At 40.0% G+C, this 22,393-nt stretch overlaps 1 protein-coding gene across 2 annotated transcripts in view; it reads left to right on the top strand.

Annotated features, from left to right (window-relative positions):
• sdc3 (syndecan 3) overlaps positions 1–17,863 on the top strand; it is a 49,946-nt gene extending 32,083 nt beyond the window's left edge. The window contains exons 2-6 of one of the 2 annotated variants that reach the window (XM_030147304.1): positions 5,353–5,437; positions 8,010–8,857; positions 11,597–11,798; positions 12,385–12,438; positions 14,843–17,863. In XM_030147304.1, coding sequence (XP_030003164.1) covers positions 5,353–5,437; positions 8,010–8,857; positions 11,597–11,798; positions 12,385–12,438; positions 14,843–15,009 — 1,356 coding nt within the window. In that variant the 3' untranslated portion in view covers positions 15,010–17,863. The remainder of the gene's footprint in view (positions 1–5,352; positions 5,438–8,009; positions 8,858–11,596; positions 11,799–12,384; positions 12,439–14,842) is intronic. The other variant, XM_030147305.1, reaches the window with a different exon arrangement.
• Positions 17,864–22,393: the final 4,530 nt, after the last annotated feature.

The following is a 22,393-nucleotide window of genomic DNA, read 5'->3' on the forward strand; positions in this document are numbered from 1 at the left end:
TGTTTATTTGACGTTACATAACACCTATGTCGCTCCAGACCTTATGTGTGTGCGGATGTGTGTTTGCGTGCATGTTCATGTGCATGCGGTAGCCTCTCACTGGGAAACAGGAATTTCTGTGAGAGGCAAAGGTTGCCCATAGCAACGGCCTTCATTGTAAAACTGATCACTGGAATACACGCACACACATTTTCACACTAAGACGTCTTTTCAGTTCTTTTCGGCACTGTCAAGAGTTTGAGATCACCGTGTCTTCACACACACACTTTCTCTTTCTCTTGCACACACACTTACACTCAAAGTGTGAAACACACACTCTCAGCCTTCAACTTCGGGAAGCCCATATCCTCCGCTGTGTGTCGACGCTCTAAACAACTCCAAGTCAATTTCATTTTAGGAGGTACATATAGCATTTCAGCTCCCCCCTCATGCTGTGATGTGATGGACTGAGATGCTCGGGTTTCTAGATTCCATTATGCTTTTATTGGCTTTTAAAGGCATCAGGTTTCTTCTGTCTGGAGCCAGGGAGGAACTTGCTCCTGTGTGTGCACAATTAGCATCACACAAGCTAAGAAAGACAGTGCTGCTAAGCACAGCCTCAGGATGGGCTTAAGATTTGCTGAGGAGATAAGTTTGTTTTGGTCACATTTTCAGCAGTGGACTGACTGTTTTCCAGTACCTGAAGCAAAATGCAGCCCTTTGTTTTTGGGGGGTTGTTTTGGCATCACAACCTTAGTGCCAACCAAGACAGATCATAGTAGAGAACAGAAAATGCAGGGGTGGAAACAGGATTCACATCCTTTTTAGCAAAGAAAAATAACCCTTTTGTCTGGCATTCAGTATTTACTTAGCTAAGCAGAGCTGGCAAATGTAGACGTGCTTTACTGGAGAAGAAATATAGATACAGTAGGTGTGTAAAAAGGAGTATGGTAAAAGCTGATTGAACTGCAGTAATAGTGCAGTAATACTGAAAAGACCAGGCTCTATTTCCCAAAGTATAAAGTAGCTATTTTCTACAGGCTGTTCATGTGCAAAGCAAATGTAACGTCACATCATATTAATATAAATAAAAGGCTGCTAAAACCATTCGAATTTAAAAAAACAACAAACTGAGAATGATGAACATGAACTTTGATCCAATGTGCAAAACTTTTTCTCTCAAACATATTTGTTGTGTCTTTCAGCTCATTTTTTCCTTATTGTGTTTGTTATGCTATGTTATTCAAATGTAAGGAGTAGAAAGCAAAAATATTTTTGTTAAATATAGGGAGGCGGAAAAAATAAATACTGCAGTGTAGATCCATGAAAACTCTTAATTCAGTGCATTAGTCAAGCGTTTGTGCTTTATGTCCCTTCTTTGTGCCTGAGGCAAAAGTATAGAGGCATTATCAATGAAATGTACATGAAGAATCAAAAGGAAAAGCACTCTGCAGAATGGACTCTTTCATTGTGTTACATGATGTTGATATATTAGTATAATTGCTGCGTCATGTACTCAGTATTTTATTGTTTAAACTGGTCTACAACATACAAAGCTACAGTTTCATTTTAATTCATTTTATCCATCTCTCTTCAAACATAGTGAGATATGCGCTGCAGTTCTGAAACGTATCTCTGCACTGAAGTATGGGTGGTGTCTCTTAAGTGCATGCATTTGATAGCAGTATTAGTTGACCCTGTGTGATGGGGAAAAAGCATCTGAGTGCTAAAGAGTGCGTTTATACATCGTGGGGATGTGGGTCAAGAGGAAAAGTGAGATGAATGAAGAGAGTGTAGGATCAGTCTCGGCGTGACCCCAACGCTGAGGTTCAAACCCACCAACTAATCTGTCTTACCTGACCCTGGCAGAGGTCACAGAGCAGCAATGGTGCCCTCGTCGACATACATGAAACAAGCTGAGATTAAGGTGGAATAATGAGCGCGGAAGCTGTGAAATGACCCATGAGACAGTTACAGGCATATAACGGGCAGAAAGCCTTTAGAGTGCTACTATAAAACTCAAATGTACTGTAAAGCAGCCGTTACCCACAAGATCTTCTCCTACTCAGAGCCCTGCAAGGAGCTCAAAATAGTACCCACTGTTATTTACCTACTACAGATTTGGTCATTAAATAATTCAGTTAGAGGTGGGGGATAGTGGATCTCAAAGGTCAATATAATAATGATAGTTGGAGGCAGGAATAAGTTGATAATCAATTACTCAGACTGAAATGAACTGTTTCACTACTGAAAACCAGACCTGGAAATCTAATTAAAAGTGATAATTAACTTTTTGGGGCCTGTCCCAAGCTTAAAGTGTTCTGGGATGACATCTTTAATTTATACACTGTTATATATAATAAGCCACTGCAGCCAGATGGTGGATTTACAATACATTGCTCCACCTACTCTATTACTCTCTCGATAGCTCTGCAAGAAGCTCTCATGTTTGGTATGGTTATAGCAAAAAGGGTAATTTTGAGGGAACGGAAATCAAGTTTTCTACCCTGCTTTAAGAATGGCGAAATGATATCGAGTCCTGTCTATACCTTGAAGAATTGAGATTCACAATATCAGACAACCACACCAAATTTCTTAAAATCTGGGGTCCTTTTATTGATTATATCAACACAGATAAAGATACAGTGTCAGACTAGGCACATCAGCCTACTCTGTACTGTACTTCTCTGCTGTTTGTTTTCTTACTATGTCCTCTGGATATAGACAGCACTTTAGGACCTTCCTTCAGACACTCACTGTCCACTTGCGGTCTTCACCTCATGGACAGCTCCTGACACCTAATGAACACTTTCACTACCTGATGGACTGACTTACTGAAGTCTTTTGTGAACTGGCAGTCGTGGTTATTTTGTTGTCTTGTTTTAGTGTATGTTTGGACCATGTCTACTGTGTTGTGTCTGTACTTGCATTTTATGTTATCAACAAAATCCTCAAAAATAAAATACTTTAAAAAACAGAAGTAATAATTAACCCATAAAGACCCAGTGCTACTTTTGTGTCAGTTCCCAAATGAATTTTTCCTCTCAGTTTAACCTTTGCTACATGATTTATCACCATTTATTATAATACTATCCTCTGTAATTTGCATTTTTCCAGTCAAAATCAGGTATTTATCTATATTTAATTAAATGATCATGTAGATGTTCATAAAGGCTCAGGTTAAAGTTGAGGGTTATTATAACAGAAACAGAGAGAACTGAAGAAAAAGTGAATTTTTCAGCAAAATCTAACATTAACTGAACATAAACCAAGTGTTTCCATCCACTGTCATTGATCCAACTCCATGGGTTTTACTAGTGAATCAATGTTGTAGAAGATGACGGTGTTTCCACATTCACTATGGAGCCTCTGAATGTCCAAATGTGTCATATCTGATGACCATAGAAACATGACAAACTGCATTTTACACCAATTATTTACGTGAATTGATAGGTTTAGTGGACCAACAGGAATTAAACAGTTTACAACAGTAGGTGGTTTTGGTTGCTGGTGGAAGTTTGGGTCTTTATGGGTTAAAAAATAAATCAGGTTTACAGAACATCACATTGAAAGTTATTAGTCAATAAATCTGGAAGAAAACATAAAAAGTCTAAGTAGTTCTGATACTGATATTGAAAATGACATTTTAGCTGATACCAATATACCAATACCAACGTTACTTTCTGTTTTGTTGTTGTTTAGCCTCCCCAACAATGAAATTTTCACTGTGAATATATAAATAGTTGCTATTTTAAAGTCTTTCAGCTCTTCATCACATTATCTTTGAATGAAATCAGATTAGGCTAAATCACAAAAATACTGGGGAAAAGAAAACCTTAAATAAAACATGGCATAAATATCTGACACTGCCATTTGTGAAATCTGATATATCAATACTGCGAATATCAGCTAATAACCGCTGATGTATCTGTGCATCCCTGATTCTATATATGATTTTTATTTATTGCTTTCCCTCAAACATCAGTTAATTGTTCAATATTCTACATCTGCTGCCATTAAAGACAAGTCCTAGCAATACCAGTTAAAAAAAACAAACTAAAGACAAGTCCATTAATTAGTTTCTAAATTCAGCTTTCAATGACAGTTATAAATCAAAATGTTAGTGATTTTAAAAGGGGTCATGTGTGAATATACTCTACATATGAGGCTTAGATGTAGACTGTTTTTTGGTCAATTTAAGGACAAGCTGCCATCAAAGTATGAAGGCTTACAAGGAGTTTAAAGGGTGAGTTTTGCTGCAGAGTAAATGTGATTTTATATATATATATATATATATATATATATATATATATATATATATATATATATATATGTATGTGTGTGTGTGTGTGTGTGTACAGCACCTGAATCATCTGACTGTTAGGTGGATGATAACTGGTTGAGTTTTACTTTTATTTAGCTGTCTTATTTTGTTTAGCTGACAGAAAATGATCTCTCCCCAGAAATAAGTAAAGCTGTTTCTGTATATTAATTATACTGAAGAACTTTTAATAAAAGCTGATTGTGGCCATTATAAGACAGATATTTTGGAGCAGAAAAAAGCTGATAGCTGATTAATTGTCCTGTAGTTGGTTAATTTCCTGATGAATTAATCAGTCTGAGTACTGTTCTGAGGTTTACACAGCCTGGACTAAATTAATGTTTTGAGTACTTTTCAGCTGTATTGCTTAGTTTAAAACATTTGTTAGAAAAGTAATCAGTTGTAATAACTTACTAAAATGAAATAATACAACCTTAACGTAACGTACAGACTGACATCAGGCCTGTGCAGTGTTTTTATGCCGGAGGAATCATTTGATGGATCCGTTTCTCAAACAGGAATTTCTGGATTGTATTTCATGACTAACTGGTACCTGAGGAAACACACACCAATCAATGCAGTCCTGTGTGATCTGTCAACTCATTTGGCGGTTTTGGCCCCAACACTGAAACAGTTTACTGCCTGTAAAATAATTGCTACCGGTTTTGGAACCTTTTCTTTTTGGAGCTGATCTTCTTTTTTTTGCCGTTTTAGAGTCTGAGCATCACTTTTAACTGACACGTAAGCAGACTAAACGAAAGCCCCCCTTGTTCTTAAAGGCTCTGATGTTCCTCTGCTTAAAAATCCTAGCTTTAGATGGACTCATTAACTATGCTTCTCCATGGACTGAGAGACAGACAGATGTTACTCTGTCCAACATAATGCTGCCCGTCTGCCTGCGCCTCCTCTCAGACAGTTGTGTGCATGTGCGTGTGTGCATGTAATCTGCCAAAGTGGTTTCTCTTTCAAATGAAATGACAAATGGCGCAGTCATTCATGATGAATAACTCTAATCTCCATGATCTGGATCTCCCTCTTCCTGTTTCTCACAGGGACAGACTTGGTCTGATGATGAAGGCTCAACGAGAGACGACTTCTTCGATGACGAGGATCTGTACTCGGGCTCTGGCTCTGGCTGTAAGTATATCTGTGTATGTGTGTGTTTGAATGTGTGTGTGTATGTGTGTGTGTGTGTGTGTATGTGTGTGTGTGAGAGGGCAAACACTCAACAGTCTTATTCTTTAAAACTTGACAGCTGCTAGGTTTCAATCTGCTGACCCTGAAGACCCTGTGCACCCTCCCTGTCCTTGAATTAATGTCCCTCTATTCACCACCTAACACATGCACAGATGCACACAGAACAAAATACAAACCTGCCATTTGGCTTGACACACAGCTTTGGATACAGATTTATTGAAAACACCTTTAAACACGGACACACCCTTGCAAACAAGCAGTAACTCGGGCTCAATTCTCCCAGATCTTATTTACTCTAATCAGATTACAGTCCACACAGATTAGACCATCACACGCATACCAGCAGTTGCGAACACCTATCTGTGAGCGTATGTCTGTATTTGAGAGACCTTGCTGTCTGCGTGCGTAGGAATTACCTACTTAACGTAAATCACATTGGTGGAACTGAGGCTGATTTTGTGATCTGGCTGCTGAAGCGGGGCTCTCCTTATTAAGCATGACTCATTGAGGACTGCCCTCAGTTCAGACACTGTGTTATAGCGGCGAGCACGCTCAAAATGAATTACAATTCACAGCAGACGAGTGCAGCAGAGGCACCCCCTGTGGTTGAAACAGCAGCACCGGCAAATGTTGTATCTCACACTGTGATACAGAGCGTCTGATTCCAAAGGCTCCTTTTTTGAACCGGCGGATGTGCATTTTTGTGTCATAGCTGCTTTGGTGTTTGGCATTTCATGGCGTGTGATATGTTTAACAGAAGCTGCATTGTTCAAGTCCATATTTTCGATATCCTCTGCAGCTTCTCTGTCAGCCTTCATGTCTTTGTGCCCATAAATTCAATTTGTTTCTCTTTCAACTCGGGGAGCTTCACAGCTATAACAAAATGAAAGGTGGTATAATAGTATTATAAGATTTAAGAAGAGATGAATAACACAGCACTCCCTCTTCTCTTCTCTTCTCTTCTCTTCTCTTCTCTTCTCTTCTCTTCTCTTCTCTTCTCTTCTCTTCTCTTCTCTTCTCTTCTCTTCTTCTCTTTTTTCTTTCTTTTCTTTTCTTCTCTTCTCTTCTCATCTCTTCTCTTCTCTCAGTTGAATCCCTATTTTTGTGTTTAATTGTCTGATTTGTTCTCTCTTTTTAACTTGCCATCCTTACAGGGGACAAACCTTCAGGAAGTCTTACCCGCCCCCGCTTCATTTGGTCTTTTTCAAATCTGTCCTTTAACATAAAACTGAAAACCAAAACTAAATTGTTGCAGTAATTAAACTTAAACACTCCTTCCAGCCTGAAGGCCTGCATTTTCGGATATAGAGTATACGAATGCTAAACATGAAAAGAAATTACTATTTTTTTCTACAATGAGGTGGCTTAGGGTGTCCTGGAGACTTAATGGACTAAGTTACGTATCGGGTAACTGTAACCACTGTGGTTCAAAGAGGCCTACGTATCACACACTATTGTATGTCACTCGTACCTATACCATTCCCTCTTGAGTTAAGGCAAACAAGTGGAAAAACATGTTACATCTCTGGCAAAGGCAAAACATTCTTGCATATTGTTGCAAAAATCTGGTGTTTTTGTGTTACTGTAATACACAATACACACAAACCATCAATTGTATCAAAGCCCAAAGCGTCAACTACACACACATTATGTGGCTGTTCATGTGTGCAGGGTTGGGGAAAAGGACTTCGGCTCCAAAATAACTTTGTAATACAGCACTAGATGAACTTTATCATGTTATGTTTTTGCTTGGCCTTAGCTGACCCATGACCCTTTAGGCTCCTGTAGTTCCACCCTTCTGCCTCTGAAAACCAATGTGTCAATGGCCAAATTACAAACTATTGGCTACAAAACCAATGGATGATGCCTCTTTCTTCTCATTCTATACAGTCCATGGTGGAGGGCAGTGTGCAGTGGTGTTTTGTCATGTATGTAGTATATATCCATATCCAAATGTGTTATGTACATGTATTCTAAAAATAATAGACTGAATGGAAATAATTGGGAAAAGACTCACAAATAAATATATGTAAAGTTTAAAAAAAAATAGCTTAAATTTCACTTTTGCTTTCTGGGTTTGATTATATGACTTGATCCACATCAGATGCACTGAGACCAATATTTACAATTTTGCAAGAAGTGTGTTAAGCAGATGTAGTGTGTTCAGTTCAACTACAAGTGATAATGATTTTCAGGAAAAAAAAAACTACAACAGTCCACTATTTATAGTCTTTCCTAATGGCCTCAAAAACTCCCACAATGAAAAAGGAGCATTTCATTGAGTCTTGTTAGTCAAGGTGTAGTTACTGTACTGGGGGAATGTGCAGCCACAGTTTCAGTTTGTGATTTACTCTTATCTGTTTTGCTTTGTTTGTGTGTGAGTGAGTGTGTGGGTGGGTGGGCAGCTGGTTTTATTGCACCAATGTTCAGTGAGCTGTTTTAATTTTTTGCTTGTTGTAATATATTCTAGTGTAATGAAGTGGTTTTAAATCCTGTCCTGTTTCCTCTGCAGTCCCTGAGATCAGTATGAGGCCGACATCAGTGGGTGTGTCCTTCACCACGGAAGAGACCCTCCTCCTCTCCACCACCCAGGCCACTAGTCCCGCCCCCTCAGCCTCACCTGCGGCAGAGCCCAGCCCCAACCCGGACCCGACGACGATCCCGCTGACCACCGAGGCCGACGGAGAGAGCGGTGCCTTCTGGGAACGAGAGAGGGAGCTGGAGAGGGAACGAGAGAGGGAGATGGAGATGGAGAAAGAGAGGGAGAGACAGAGGGAGATGGAGAGGGAGCGAGAGAGGGAGCGAGTCCGGGAAATGGAGAGGGAGAGGGAACGGGAGAGGGAACGAGAAAGAGAGAGAGAGCGTGAGCGAGAGAGGGAACGGGAGAGAGAGAGAGAGAAAGAGAGAGAGAGGCAGAGAGAGCGAGAACGTGAAAGAGAACGAGAGCTGGAGAGAATCAGGGCTGCCCAGACGACTCCCGCACCACGATCCCCTGCTGCTGTTCCTGTGGCGACCACAAACCCGGCAACAAGTACCGCAGAAAGTGCAGCCCCCTCTGCCGGGTCAGATGACCTGAGCACCACAGAGGAAGAAGAAGATGACGTTTACCTGTCTCCTGAACCCACGTCATCTTACCCAGGCTTTGACATGGAGACCACAACAGAGGAAGACACATCCACCACAGCTGAGACCACCTCAGAGGCCACTACAGCTCCACCTACGACCACCAGGACCACCACCGCTGCAACTACCACAGTCAAGACCAGGGTGCCCTTCAGACCCAGGGTTCCTATGACAACAGCCACTCAGGCAGTACCAACAGAGAAAACCACCCGAACCCCACAGCCCACAACAACACAGGTACAACTCCACTCATGTCACTTTTGGTGCAGGGTATTTCATCTTCTTCTGCAGATGTTAATATTGCACTCATGACCACCTAAAACTAAACCAAAAACAGAGTGTAGCAAGAGTGAGATAAGACTGAGACTTTGATGGGTCTGGACCAGTTCAGGGCAAGACCAAGGCAGAGGGGACAGAAACAAGCCCAAGACTGGACTGGATACACAGCAAGGGTATTATGGCGATAGTTAGCCAAGAATCTGACTGATATGGTATAATATGCCCAAACCAGTTGATTTTTTCAACAATTGTCTTTAAGGTCCTTAAATTGCCACAGACAAGGAGTAAATGTGTATTCTTCTTTTAAGCGTCTAACAAAGGGTGCATCGGGGTGCCTTTAGGTCTATTTGTTCTATAGTCAGAGACTTTATGAGAATGGTCAGATCCATCATAACGTCACCTATTGGTTTTTGGATTGCTGTTTTGAAGCCAAGTGTTCAGATTTTTGTCGTCACCATCTCCACTCTTTGGGTTCAGAATTTTGCAAATATTTGGACAAAATGGCAGAGTTATGGTGGGTGAGCTAATGCTAAACACAAGCTAACTGACAGCGTAATATGGTTAACTTCATCAAACACTTGCGTAACCAAGTCAGTTGACATCCTGTTAGTGTAATTTATGAAGCACACACACTTATTAATCAAAGCCCAACATGGCGGACATCAAAGCTTTCTATTTGCTCTAAAATCTCATTAACCGAGCAATAAGTTAAAGATGTACCACCAGAACATTACTAGAGGATCCAAATAAAGCAAATGAGACCAGAACACCTCCTGAGAAGCTCAATTTAAGTCTATGGGAAGAAGGACTATGTGGTGCTGGTCGTTTTATACTTTAAGATATTTCCACAGTAGCTTTGTTTTGGACCCTTTGTCTCTTGCTTGTAACTGTATTCAAACTTAAAATGAGTACATGAAATTATTGCATTAGAAGCAGGGATTTTTTAATCTTAAGTAGTGATGAAGTACAAATAAGACAATGCATAAAGAGTTTAGTAATATCACCATTGTTGTGATCCTGAGTCCTCTTTACCCCAGACCAAACAAGTCTTAGAAAAAATACGTTTGAGTCCAGCTTGAAATAGGGACCTTTAAAAAGCGGACACAACCGATCTGATGTACTACAATACCAGCAGATAAAGTACTCCCTCAGTGTAGGTGGTTGTCATAGCAAGTGATGGTGCATGAAACTCCCTTGACGACAACATGACACACACAAGAACAATGTAGGACATAAAATGGATGTCAAAGAGTATAGAAGCAATATATGCAATCAATGTATCTCTGGGGACGCTGTTCTTGATTCTTGCTGTTTGTCACAAGGGGAGGCTGAAGACAGCAAGACAGAGGATTATTGAAAAAACAGGAGAGTTTGAGATGTACAACATCAGTCAGAGGCACTGATACTGACGATTCTCTCAGACCAATCAGTATTCTCCAGTGGCTCACATCACTTTTCAGTATCACATCAACTTGGATTGAACTTCCATAGAGGTGAAACAAACAAAAAAAAAAGCTACTATCCACATCTTTTGTGTGATTGAAAAATACAAAAAAGGAACCTGAAACTGATATGATAATCTTGGAACGTATTAAGCACTGCAGAATCTTTATGTCCTAATAACGTCATTATTGTGGTTAATGCATTGTTGATAGAAGGGCTACTCTGTAATTCCCTCTCCTAGTTATTATAGAGCGACAGTCGAGAGATGACAGTAAATTAGGTGAGAGAGAAATGACATGCAACAGAGGTCAGGCTGACTGGGAGTGGAGCTGGAGGACGTTACAGTCCAGAGAGTTCCTTCTTCGACAAACTGGCATTTTGTTTGACAGTCTTGTATATCAAGTAGATTTTCAAAGGCCTTGGAAATAGAGGAAATCTTAAATCTTGCACCGCTGTGTCTTATAATGATTTTTCATTTATGATGCTCAGATGGGGATTTGCAATGACTTTGGTGAGTTTTCCTCCAGGACTGTTAGCGGAACAAAGTTTCAGATTTATTGGCAAGACATTTCATACAGACATTAATGGTACCAAACTTTGATAATTGCTCAACTTTTCCAGTACCATGAAGTCATTTGTGGTGCAGAATATAGTGGCTCAATTACTCTTTGAAATAATGCTACAACTTCTGCTACCAACACATGAACTCTAGCAGCTGACTTTACTTTCCTATGACGTCTGCTGTTCTTCTGTGCTAATTAGAACTGTTGGTGTGGGTGAACATGGTAATTGTCATACCTGCAGCATATTAGCATATTAAGCAGTGCTAATTAGAACAAATAAAGTACATCGAAGACACACTTAAGACTTATTTCTGACTGTCCGTTTAATTATTCACCGTCTTTTTTTTTTTTTTTCAACTATTGGGGTGTTTATTTATAGCAGCTCTGCATTAAAACATTGTGCTTTTTTTGGTTTATCTGGTTTTCCACATTGTAATTACACTACCATATTTCATGAAGTGTGTATATGTGTTGGACAATATGCAACTTTCCCCCAATCAGAGCATACAGAGGTTCATTGTTTTAAAGGCTCTCGGTGAACATATGCCATGGAAAAGTCTCTGTTTGTGTTGGTTTGGCTTAAATGTCACTGTAGCGACTCCATGGAACAAATGTGATTACATCAAAATGTACATTTCCTGTGGTTAGTTTTGACATTTTTTCTCTCTCTCTCTCTCTCTCTTGGTTTCAGGGCCGTTCAGAGGAGGGTAACAATGAGGTGGGTGCTGCAGGACCAAGTGGAGATTTTGAGATCCGTGAAGAAAACCGCAATGGTCTTGGACGAGGCCTAATGCCAGGGGACCCAGATCTGATCGGCAACACAGTGGATGGAGGAAGCTCGGCTGCTCAGCTGCCACAGAAGAACATACTGGAGAGAAAAGAAGTCTTGATAGGTATGAACACCTGTTAATGAAGTTAATTTCTGTGTAATTCTTCCATTTTATCCAAATATTAGGTGTGTTTCTATCCAGTCTTTTGACATATCCACAGAGTTTTTTTGTGGCTAAAAAAAATTGACAATGTAAAAACAACAGGATGGAAACACACCTATTGTGTGTCTATTGATTTTGTCTGTCTCTCGTCTCTGTTAAATAGATCACTGCATAATCACCTTTTAGATCAACAGACTGCATTTCCCCCGTTGCCTCCTGTATTCTCTCCCTGCGTTCTGGGAGCTTCGTAGATAAACTCGTATTACCTCGCGTTCACATAGTGCAGATTCATCACCATAAGTGAATGTGCTGCTTAGCCCTGTTTGACCCGTTGAGAACAAGCAATCCTCTTCTTGGGTTATCCAACCACCCCCTTACCTCCCCCTCCCCTCTCTCCCCTCTTTTTTCTCATCATTTTCCCCACTGGGTAAATCCAATCTCTTTTCAAGTGCCTCCCCTTCTCTCCTCATCCAAAAGAGCTGTTGTAAAAAGTGAGGGAGCAGCCAACTTTTTTCTTGACCTGACTGGCTCTCTGTCTCTCCTTCAGCTGTCCTGATTGGCGGACTACTGGCTGTGGTTTTCGCTGATTTCCTGGTCATCGGTAAAGAGCAGGAGGCAACAGATTTTAGACTAGTCTAGACCGTGTGTGTGATAGAACAAATTATTGGTACATGCTAGGGTCATACAGGATTGCACTGCAGGCACTTAAATCACTGAGTCGAAAAAATGCTTAACATGCATTTTTAATATGTATATTTAAATTTTCTAAATCTTTTTAAAAAGCAGCTATAATTTGAATATGTTCAGCAAAGCATTCAGCCATCACTCACATTTTCTACAGGACATGCATTTTCTAGTCCTTGTTACTTTATAAGCAAAGAATTGGCGGGTCAAAGTTTCATTAACACGATGGTCTCCTGCATTAAATGTTTCTTAACAAACCACCTAGTCTAACACTTAAATTTTTTATGACATTAAAGTAAAATAAAGCCTGAAAAGCAAAAAAGGTGATTACTGTTGCAGTTACAGTACATTGTGAAGTCTGTGCACTCTCATGTTGGCAGTAATGGGATAAACAAAGTAAACACCTCCCACACAATGAATGGAAACAAAGCGTTCTTCAAGTTTTTGGAAAATAACAGTTTGTTTGCTGTTTTGGCACCGACACCGATTTGTTTAATGAAGGAAAGTTTCTTTTTCGTGTTCGATAACCACACATTAATCTAGCCCACACTGCAAGCCTTCATCACACGTGTGTTGGAAAAGGTGGAAAAGCGCAGCTGCTATGAGTCAGTTACATCGACTCTATTGGGGGTAAACTACTATGTAGCACCGCAGGGCATCAGTGTAGCACAAAACTGCTGGCAACACATAGACATGACATATGTTGGCGTATTCAGCCTCATCAGTCTTCACTTAGCAGCTAGGTGATAGTAATGCTGTGGTAGCTTTGTTCTGCTTTCAGTGTAGGTGTGTTTGATGCAATGTGTGTCTGTGTATAGTGCTATAGACCCGGGGGGGGGGGGGACTCCGGTCCATGAGGGCTGGTATCATGCGTGTTTTAGATATTTCCCTCTTCCAGCACACCTGGAAACCATTGCATCGTTATCAGGCTTCTACAGAGCTTGATGATGAGCTGATCATTAATTGAACCGGGTGTGGTGGAAGAGGGGAATATCTAAAACATGCAGGATACCGGCTCTCGCGGACCAGAGTTGCCCACCCCTGCTATAGACTGTAGGGGTGAGTTGACAAAAAATCATGTATTGATTCAAATTGATCTTCATTTGGGTGATCTAATATCAAAAAATAAAAGGTAGACATTCCTATTCCTACCGATGATTAAAGCCTGAGATTAACACCATTGGTCGCCGCTGCACTAAAGAATGCAACCCAGTGTATTTGCTGGCCCATATAATGTATATAAAAAGTGGAAAGAGCAACTGTGGTGTCTACTGTTGGGTTTTGGAGTCAGGAATTTGTATTTTTGCCATTGTTGTGTTGGCTGGAAGTGATCATATTTGGGCAAGTGGATGAAGCTGCGGGAGAGCGAAGGTTGATGAGTGAGCTGTTGTTGAGCATTAGCTTACTGGCATGGAAAGAATGGTAAACTTCATCAAACCTTAAAACTAATACGCAATCTGGGCCAATAAGTGTTGATTCTATTGGTAAGATTTTAGGGAAAATAGGAGCTTCGATGTCTACAGTCTGTTTGGGGTGTGATTGATATCTCACTCTAGCTGAATCAGAATTTTGGAACTTCTCTTTAATGAATTAGATTTGAAAGGCAACTCAGCTGTAGTTGTGGTTAATAAGTAACAAGAACAAGACAATCAAATTAATATTTTTGATGAAAAAGACAGTTTTAGCATGTTAATAAGCTAGAGGTTAGCATTAGCTCACACTTCAACCCCCACTTTCATCCAGCTCCACCATTTTGTCCAAATATGAACACTTCTGGTTCTCGAGAGCCATGGTGGTGAGGGCCAGACTGCTGGTTTTAAAAGAGCAGATCAAAAATACAGCAGCTCTGACCACTTCTTATATACAGTCCATGATTGACACTGGTCAGTCAACTGAAATAAAAAAAAACAAAACATTAATGTAACTGTATCTTGGTTACTTCTTAAGGTAAACATTAATATTTCTTAGAAATCACCACGTTAGAGGGTTCCTTGTACAATGGTGCAGCATTATTTCAATTAAAAATCTGTATAATTGGTAATGTAACTGAAATATCCCTAAGCAAATTGATATTGAGTCAAATCGAACGGGAAATCAAATACAGTCGGGACCTTGTGAATCAGAGTGAGACTGATTCATGTAACCCAGCCCTAGTAGAGTGTGTCGTATCATACTACAATATGGAGCACTGGCTACATGTAATGGCATCAGAGAGTTGTTTCTGTGTATTTCTGAATGGTTTAGAATCTCATACAAATAAGTTCTGAAATAAATGAGAAATTTTAAAGATCTCATCCCTCTCAATTTGTCTGTCTTTCCAGCTGTGATAGTGGGAGGCGTGGTGGGAGCCTTGTTCGCAGCCTTCCTGGTGATGCTGCTGGTGTACAGGATGAAGAAAAAGGACGAGGGCAGCTACACGTTGGAGGAACCTAAACAGGCCACCGTCACCTACCAGAAACCAGACAAGCAGGAGGAGTTTTACGCATAACACTCGTACGCCAGAGAGACACCACACTCCGAGAGGAAGAGAGAAAGAGCGAGAGAGAGAGAGAGAAGAGAGAAAGATACTCTAAGCCCCGCCCTCCTCCTCATCCTCCTCCTACTCCTCCTTTTCCTCGTCACATCCCCCTCATCTGCTCGCCTCTACTCATCCCTCTCTCCTCTCGTCTCCAAAACACTTGAGAGCGCCTTTCTCTCTGCGGACTTGGGACTTTCTTTTCAATGAAAACAACAAAAGAGGACAAAAAAAAGGAAAAAATAAATCCAAATATATTCTGAAAAAATAACACATACACACAAGATGTTTTTAAAGTAAATGTTGTTATTAATATTCTACAGATTCTCTTGTTCTGTATGTAATGATATGATTATTTTGTAAAAAAACAAAACAAAACAAAACACAAGCTCTTTAACCTGTGTTTCCAGCACAAAAAGTTCCTCTTCTGTTTTATGGAGCGAAAAATGAAAAGGCAAAAAAGAAAGAGGAGAGGAGAGGGGCGGAGCGAGCTGAGGGAGACACAAAAGAAAAAAGAGCGAGGGAGCAGTGGAGCTCGCCTCTGCCCCTCACCCCCCGAAAACACACAGAGCATCTGGTTGGCCCGCACAGAGCCCAGGGTCAAAGGTGAGAGGAAAGGTCTCTTTTGTGCCTTCCATCCCTCTGGTGCTCAACGACACGCATCCACGCAGCCACATCAACTCACGCACACTCGCACACGCTAACATATACGCACCAACACACGTACACGCTCACTGGTCTCTGCTGGAAGGTGGCTCTGACTTCTCGCTCTGTGCTCGGCCAACCAGAAAATGGTGCTCGACCCTCGACGTGTTTGACAATGTTGAGGCGCCACCGTGGAAACACTGGTTGGTTGCATTGAGCTGGCGACACGGCTGCTCCTCTAAGCTGTACAAAGACTAGTTACGGATAGTAATAATAATCAATAATATATCAATGTTTTGGGCTGGATGGTGAATAATGAAATTAATAATACCATAATAATAATAATGATAATAATGATAATAATAATACTTAAACAGGAGGATGTGTATTTAGCAGTTAAAAAAAGTTTATATGTAAATATCAGCGTATCCTTTCTGGCATCACTAATCATTTGCATGATCATTGAGAGTTTTTATCCATCACTGTCATCTGTCATCACTTAGATGAGCTGTGCTCTCGCCAGCCACTTTCACATATACATATCTGCACACACACACAAACACACACACACACATACACATACACATGCTCACACCCCAACACTCCAACATGCAGACATTTATCTCGCTGTGCATTTACAGACTACACATAGACTACTGTAAATCATATCCAGTACACATATCAGACCCATCGTCATCATCGTTGTCATCATCATCATCATCATCATCGTGATAGATATCACTTGTGAAATGAGAGAGATCTGTTGGTTCCAATATGTTATTGATTAGTTATCGATCAGTTGCCGGTTGGTTTAGAGTTTAGTCTGTTTGTTTAAAAGCACAACTACGTACATGTCCTGTCATCACACCTGACATCTGACCCCTTCCCCGTTATGCATGCATCACTTCTTTTTTCTTTTTTGTTCCCGTTCCGCCATCGGCTCTCTGTCTGGGAATGGGATGGGGCCATTTTAGAAGTGTGTGTGGGGACTTAAACAAAGAGAAACAGGAAGATGCTCCCGTGTGCTCTAATCCGTGGCCTGCTGTACAGCAATCACAATCATAACTTTTGCCATTAAAGCTTTGGTTATGAAAAAGAAGAAGACCTCGGATTAGTGCTTGTGGAGGTCACTTCAGGGCTCCTTTTTTGGGGAGGGGACAAGGAATTGGATGGGGAGTGTGAGGGCTGTGCTTCTATCTAAGAGATTGTAACAATAACCACACCAGTGCGACTGGGCTAGTAGCTTCTATTATACTCAGTACTGTAGAACAAAAATGCATGGGAGTCAAAACTATACTAGTCTGGGTGTGTGTGGATGTCAGTGTGCATCTTTTTTTGTGTGTGAAATCAAAAAGAGGGGTGAGTTCAAGTCGGAATGTACTGTGGTCGAGTATGTGTTTACCTTCTCCAGCAGTTCTCACGCTCTTCCACAGACAGGTAACACACCTCTTCCACTGCTGTGTGTGCACGTCGCCTGCCCCCTCACCTGGGTGAGAACATGGATGTGCGTGAGTGAGCGTGTGTGTGTACACCTCATCTAAACCGCCACCTGTGTATGTGTGTGTGAGTGCTTCACCTTGATATTTCACAGCAGACTCTTGTGTACACTGACTAGCCTGTCGACGTGTGTATGTGTATGTGTGCGCGTGTTTAGTCTGTTCACTGCTGAATGTGGGGCAGCTGGTCCCTCACAGTGGCTTTCACACACACTGACTGTGTCTTCACTGTCTGTCTGTCTGACTGTCTGCCTGCCTGTCTCTCTGCGACAGACGGAAAGACAACGCGCCACTTTTTCACAGGCAGGAATGATCTTAACATGTACTGTCTTTTCTAAAGTGACTGTCAAACTGTAAACGTGTGTTTGTACCCATCTAAGCCTGCGTAGCCAAATAAGACGAGTGGGTGTGTGAGAGCATGAGTGGGTGAATTCTGTTTGTGTGTGTGAGTCTGTATGTATGTATGCGTGTGTGTGTGTGTGTGTGTGTGTGTGCGTGTGTGAAGCCTAATATAGGCGACACTACTCTATGTTTGCTGTTCCCATTCCTGTTTTTATACATTTGCATTTTTTTAAGGCTGAGTTTCTGTCATTGGCTGAGTGAGCGAGAGGAGGCGGATCCTCCACGCCACCGCCCTGTCACTAATCTGCCACTCTGTTCCAAATAAAAAAACCTGATTGGGTAAATCTCTCTTTTGTCTTCTTTAAATGAAACTAGTTAGCGAATAAATAAAGATGCCTGTTATTCTTGAAATGACTGTTTAGTCTGATAAATAGCCCAAATATGGAAAGACAAACACAATATGCTCTCTCTAAACACTTCTTTGCATCGTTATTGGCAGTATTGTGTTTCTAATTACACTTCTCTCATCATCCTGGCTGGATTTACTCGCTGGGTCTCTACTGACGCCCCATCTATCATAGTCTGTGCTTTGTGTCACCTTTAGCAGCAGTTGCCAAGTTTATTTCGATTACACAAAACTCGTGTCATTTGCATGCAGACTAATTTTGACACATTACTGCCTCCAAAACAGGGCCAAGAAACAGCACTTTGTGAGACAGGTCCCAGTTTAGTTGGTATTCTACTTAAGTAGCGCTCAATTTGCATTAAATCACATTACCAAAACCAAATTACATACAGTGATGTGGGAACTTTTCAGGCTCCTGGCTGTCTGAACAAGGCCCTTAGGCCTGTTTGTCACTTTGTCAAGGTGGTAATCCAGCCTGCTTATTACTGTAATAATGCTTAGTCATATCCCAAGACTGTGAGTTATATCAGCACTCCACATTTTTTTTAAACTAATGAAATACTTGGCACGTTGATAAAAAAACAAAGGCACGTAGTACATAAATAACAATTGTGCTCTAAGGACCAATTTAGGACAGTATTACACCTCATCATTCACATAGAAAATGAGCTTAAAGAAGCTTATCTGGGAAAAGATGATAGTGAAAACAGCCCTCTAGAAAGAAGCCAAATATTCATATAAACATAACCATATTGTCTTGCATTAAATAAAACACTCTTGATGGTCCTTGAAACATGAAATAGAACAAAATTTAAGCAGGTTTAAGGTGACGAAAACAGTTTTTATAGATGCTTAATGTTCTTATTGAGAAGTTGTGATCTCTCTTAAAGACGATACTCTTGTTCTTCTGCTTTTCCTGTTTAAATATAGCTGGAGTATCTTTTTAAGATAAGTTTTCTAAAAGTGACACTTCTTTTCTAATGAAATAAATGTATTAGAAAACAATTCCCGGTGACAAGTTTTGTTTTTTAACTTTTTTGATATAGATTTTTTGCAGTGCAGTTCTTTAAGTTTCATTGAACTGAACCTTTAAACGACCCCCTGATACTGGACTGAAGGCTTGGATTTGTTCCCATGTTTATTCTGGTCTATGCCATGAAAGCTTAAGGCTGACGATAAAACAACCTCTACTCAGAATGAAAATCTACCTTGGTAACACATTCGAAAGAAGTCACATGCAGACATGAAGTCTCACTGGTGTTATCACACACCAGTATTAACTTGGCCTACATACCACTTCTGACCCAGTGACATTATTTGGAACCCTGTTCGCCTCCATGTTACATCTGACACAGCCCCTATATATATATGTACATATGTATGTATGTGTATGTATATATGTATTTATTTGATTGCAGCCTTTCAACAACCTATTTACACTCACTGAACTCACCAAGGCCTCCAGGGATAAAAAAGCAGAGTTGTTGTCATTCTTAAGTTATCGCATAAACAAATTCTTAGGAGATGATTAGATAAACTGAAGATTTGAGGGCACACAGAAGAGAAAATATTTCTAAATAGGCCTTCAGTTTACATTCCATGTATTAAACTGATAGAGCCCAAGGTCACCTGATGAGGAGGAGAGGCTGCAGCTGCTTTCCCTCCGGATCCAGAACCTCATGTGAAGAGCTGCTGATGTACAGTAGGTAATACGCCTCACACTGGGGCTGGGGGGGATTTGTAAATGTGAGCCTTCTTTTTGAGGGAGGGGAGGAGGAACATGGGGTAAGATCCTCACCAGCTGAGCAGCAGAGCTGAGTAGACAGAGGCTTGTTGAAGTTGATGGGGGGCCAGTCAGTACCCCATCTGGTGGTGGAAGAAGAACAACTACAGCAAAGACAAACGAAGGACCACAGACTGCATTCACAAACACTGGGAGTCCTCTCAGAGAACTCTTAACTGAAACTAACTACTTCCAGGAAGGGATGGTAGCCCAGTAGTAATTTCAAAACATTATTAGAGCAGCTATGTGCAAAGCAGTGAAAATTAAAATGTCTTACTGAGTGTACAGGGTTGACTATATTGATGAAGAGTTGTTTTGAAAAGTATGACTCGTTAATCACAAAACGTGCATTTGTTCCCCCCAGTAAAACAGAAAATAAGTTATGGTCAAAATGTGTTACAGGCTCTCGAATACCATAAATATTCCTAAAATCAGCTCAAAACACAAATGTGTAATATTTTCTTGAATTGTGCAGAAAGTTTGGAACTCAAGCGGTAGACAACCCACCGAGACACATATGAGATGTTTTTCAATGAGATAATTTACATGCAAAGGTTAAAGACAAAAAGAGGACAGAGGAGTAAATCAGGCCTATATGTGCAAAGACTGAGATAAATGAGGGAACTTGATCTTCAGGAGAAATATGTGAAAGCAATCCAGAATGCCTGAAAGCCTGTTATATTCAGTTTATCTGCAAAGAGTGAAATTCATATGATTTAATATCGCAAATGTATCAGTATATCTAGGGTTTAGACTGAAATATAAAATGTACCTGTACAGAAAAAAACAAATTAATGTATCTGAAAGTTTTGTGTGCATTTCTCGCCTATGAAACTAGTTTGGAATCATTTTGGGGTCATGTAATTCATGATTTTTTTTAAAGTATAAGTCACGCAGATTGACCATATTTAACCCATAAAGTCCCAAACATCCATTGCCTACCAAAACCATCTACTGTTGCAAACTGTTTAATCACTGTTGATCCATTAATCCTATCAATCCATGTAAATAATTGGTGTAAAATGCAGTTTGCCATCTTTTCATGGTCATCAGATATGACTCATTTAGACGTTCAGAGGCTCTGTAGCGAACGTGGAAACACCATTATCTTCTACAACATTGATTCACCAGTAAAACCCATGGAGTTGGATCAATGACAGTGGATGGACACAGTTGTTTTTATGTTCAGCTATTGGTATCTTTGCTGAAAAAAGTCAATTTTTCTTCAGTTTTCTATGTTTTTGATACAATAATCTTCAACTTTACTCTGATCTTGTATTTACATAATCAGTAAATTAACCCTTTCATGTATACTGGTCACTACAGTGGACAGCTATTCTACAGCTGTTCTCTTATACATTCATGGATTTTTTTTTGTTTGTTTGTTTTTGCACTAAACCCGGATTAAGCATATGGGCAACTGGGCAATTGCCCAGGGGCCCGCGACCTCTGAAGGGCCCTGGGTAGCTCGGGCATAACGAAAATATCTGGTTATCTTTTGCTTACAAATGAAACTGTCCGCAAAAAGTGTTCTTAAATAAATACTGGATACTTTGGAAATGGTTTCTTATTTATTTTTTGTGAAAATGGAGGACACTTCCCTCTCTTTCTAATGTAGTGGATCAATTTTAGATTATACTGATGCTAATGTGTTTTGTTTTCATATCATCATATGCAAGTGAGTGGCCTTGACAAGAGGCTATAGTGGTGCACTTGTAGTTCTACGAGCATTTACACATTTGTACATCAAAATGCATTTGATGATAGTTAGATATTGAAGTATGGGGTATATTTGCATATATTCCTGGAAGTTATTCTGTATTTTGCCAGATTATAGGGATCCTGGGGTTGTGATGATGGGGCCCTTGAATATTGTTGCCCAGGGTACAATGAAGTGTTAATCTGGCCCTGTTTTGCACATATCTTTATTAAAGTTTTAAGACACTACATATCTTTTCTGACATGAACTGGTAATTAACCCTTTCATGCATAAGTCACTCCAGTGGACAGTTATTCTCCAGCTGTTCTCTTGTATATTAACAGGTTTAGTTGTTTTAGTTCCATATCAGCCAACACAGTGGACACTTCATCTCATATCCTGACATTCATACCATTACTATAACTTTGCTGTTCTTGATAAACCTGATCTGCACTAACATGTTTGAGTGTAAATCAATTGTTATTTGTTAGACAAGAAGTTTTTTTTTTTTTTTTTTTTTTTTTGCACATTATCTCGATGAAGTGAGGAATTAATAGCATTAGAATATGTTAAAATGTGAGATGACATCAGATTAGCAGCATTAAACATGTTTTTATTTCATTGTTTTCATATCCCTCTCTGATATTGGGTTTTAAACATGTTTCTTTACTTCAAAAATTAAATGCATGGATATTTTTGTAACTCCACAGAAAAAAAAAAAAAAAACTCGATCGCATTGTTTTTTTCATGCCTAAGAAGGAATAAAAACACTGAAGAAAAAAATCTTGACTAAGGTTCTCACAGTTAATGCATGAAAGGGTTAAATACAAGTTTCTTCATTTCAAAAATTAAATGCAAGGTATCCAGCTGCGCGGACATTTTTGCAACCTCATGTAAAATAAGATAATTTTTATTATTATTATCATAGTAGTATGTCTTTTTTAACTTTATTTTTAGTTTTATATATATATATATATATATATATA

The sequence above is a fragment of the Sphaeramia orbicularis genome, chromosome 11 (assembly GCF_902148855.1).
Source record: "Sphaeramia orbicularis chromosome 11, fSphaOr1.1, whole genome shotgun sequence".
Lineage (NCBI taxonomy): Eukaryota > Metazoa > Chordata > Actinopteri > Kurtiformes > Apogonidae > Sphaeramia > Sphaeramia orbicularis.